Here is a 1,758-nt window from a genome sequence, read left to right on the forward strand (position 1 = left end):
TTTTTTTTTTTTTTCTGGAATTACATTTTTTATACTCTCCTTTTATGCTTGGTTGATTTACACCAGTATGTTTATTCTCATCTTTTTGTTTCAAATCACCCTACGTGGTTACACTCTTATAATTCCATACTAATTAGGTGGAAGGGCCGATTTACACCATTATGTTTAAAAAATGACTCTATTCTCATCTTTTTGTTTCAAATCACCCTACATGGTTACACTGTTCATACTTCCATGCTAATTAGGTGGAAGGGCTCATCTTTTTTACAGAATAATCATAAAATTTCCATGTAAACTCACAACTTACTTTATCACCCTATCAACATGTCCTTGTTTAGATTGAAGTGTTTGGCCAGATGGCGTTACAAGGGTGTATTTACAGAGGCAGAAAACCAGTTCACTGGAGTCCTTCATCCCGAACTGCTCTTGCTGAAGCTGAATTGGAGGTAAATGAACCTTCTACTCTTCCAGTATTCTTCCCCGGGAACTATTCCAGTGTATATGATAATGCTCTTGTATATGATAAGAAGTCAGAATGCTGTGGCAAGGGTGAATTAGTAGTATTGCAAGTTAAAGCTATAATATTATTTTTCATCTCGTCATTTATTTGACATTTAAATGCAGTATCCGGAAGGTCATGTTTCAAAGAGCGTATATGCAGTTTTCAAATTAGTCTCTGTCCCCACTTCATGTGAAATGCTAGAGGATTTCTTTCCTAATTTGGGCATTGCTATTTGGACTACAACTCCTTGGACCATTCCTGCCAATGCTGGTAACTTTCTGTTGTTTTATTGGAATTTTTTTTGTAGTAAAATTATTCTAGTCCAACACATGGTCATCATTTTCTTTCCATTTTCAACTTAAATTGATCACCATTTTAAAAGAAATATTTGTGACGGAGATGACGACACGTGTAATTTTTTTCTATTTGAATGATTAGTTCTTTATGCAACAAAAAATAACATGTGCGAAATGCTCTTATTTTTTATGGTGAAAGTGTTAAATTTGAGATCATCTTTAGAGGATTTTGTTTCAAAAAAGGATCATTATAAGATGGGTATTTAAGTTATAATAAACGATCAGTAGGGTGTCAAACTCAATGATTTTTTATTTTGAATGCCTCTTCATTTGCCTGTTCAGCTAGAAGGCCACGAAGCCTAATAATCTCGGAACTTTTTCCAAGAGATTAGAGAATCACCAAGAAACATACACCAATCCGTAACAGTTCGTCTAGTGTCAGGACAACCAGCTCAATCGGCATCACTAAAAGCAGTAAGACAAATAGGAGAGCTGGCAGAAAAAATAATCCACGACTAGATGTACCTCGAAGATAGCGAATGATACATTGAACAGCAGCAAGATGAAGATGAAGTGTAGTGTGCATAAACTGGCTAACCTGCTGGACCGCGAAGGAAATATCAGGTCGAGTAATGGTCAAATAATTCAAGCTGCCCATCAATTGACTAAACACAGTAGGATCAGATAAACGATCACCTTCCTCACTACAATACTTTGTATTTACTTCAAGAGGAGTATCCACGGTAGATGAATCCTGAAGACCAGCTAACTTAATCGAATCCTACGTGTATTTATGTTAATTCAAGAAAATACCAGAGGAATCGGTGTGAACTTCTAACCCTAAGAAGTATGTCAGAGATCCAAGATCCTTTATATGAAACGCGGCCTGAAGATGCTGCTGTAGACGGGTAATTAAAGCAGAATCCGTCCCAGTAATAATAGTATCATCAACATAGACAA

At 36.1% G+C, this 1,758-nt stretch overlaps 1 protein-coding gene across 1 annotated transcript; it reads left to right on the forward strand.

The window, feature by feature from the left end:
* Positions 1-335: 335 nt before the first annotated feature.
* Positions 336-1,190, forward strand: LOC111374499 (isoleucine--tRNA ligase, chloroplastic/mitochondrial-like). The gene is made up of 3 exons (XM_022997171.1): positions 336-446; positions 625-772; positions 1,141-1,190. The coding sequence occupies exons 1-3, from the start codon at positions 357-359 to the stop codon at positions 1,188-1,190; spliced, it is 288 nt and encodes a 95-aa protein (XP_022852939.1). The 5' UTR covers positions 336-356.
* Positions 1,191-1,758: the final 568 nt, after the last annotated feature.

This window comes from Olea europaea, unplaced genomic scaffold (genome assembly GCF_002742605.1).
Source record: "Olea europaea var. sylvestris unplaced genomic scaffold, O_europaea_v1 scaffold12582, whole genome shotgun sequence".
In the NCBI taxonomy this organism is placed as follows: Eukaryota; Viridiplantae; Streptophyta; class Magnoliopsida; order Lamiales; family Oleaceae; genus Olea; species Olea europaea.

What these genes read in the sequence shown, in the direction of transcription:
- LOC111374499 (XM_022997171.1), top strand. Translation starts at nt 357, where the DNA reads ATGGCGTTACAAGGGTGTATTTACAGAGGCAGAAAACCAGTTCACTGG. An exon ending in TTGCTGAAGCTGAATTGGAG is followed by an intron (nt 447 to 624) that starts GTAAATGAACCT and finishes ATTTAAATGCAG; the next exon opens with TATCCGGAAGGTCATGTTTC. An exon ending in GACCATTCCTGCCAATGCTG is followed by an intron (nt 773 to 1,140) that starts GTAACTTTCTGT and finishes TTGCCTGTTCAG; the next exon opens with CTAGAAGGCCACGAAGCCTA.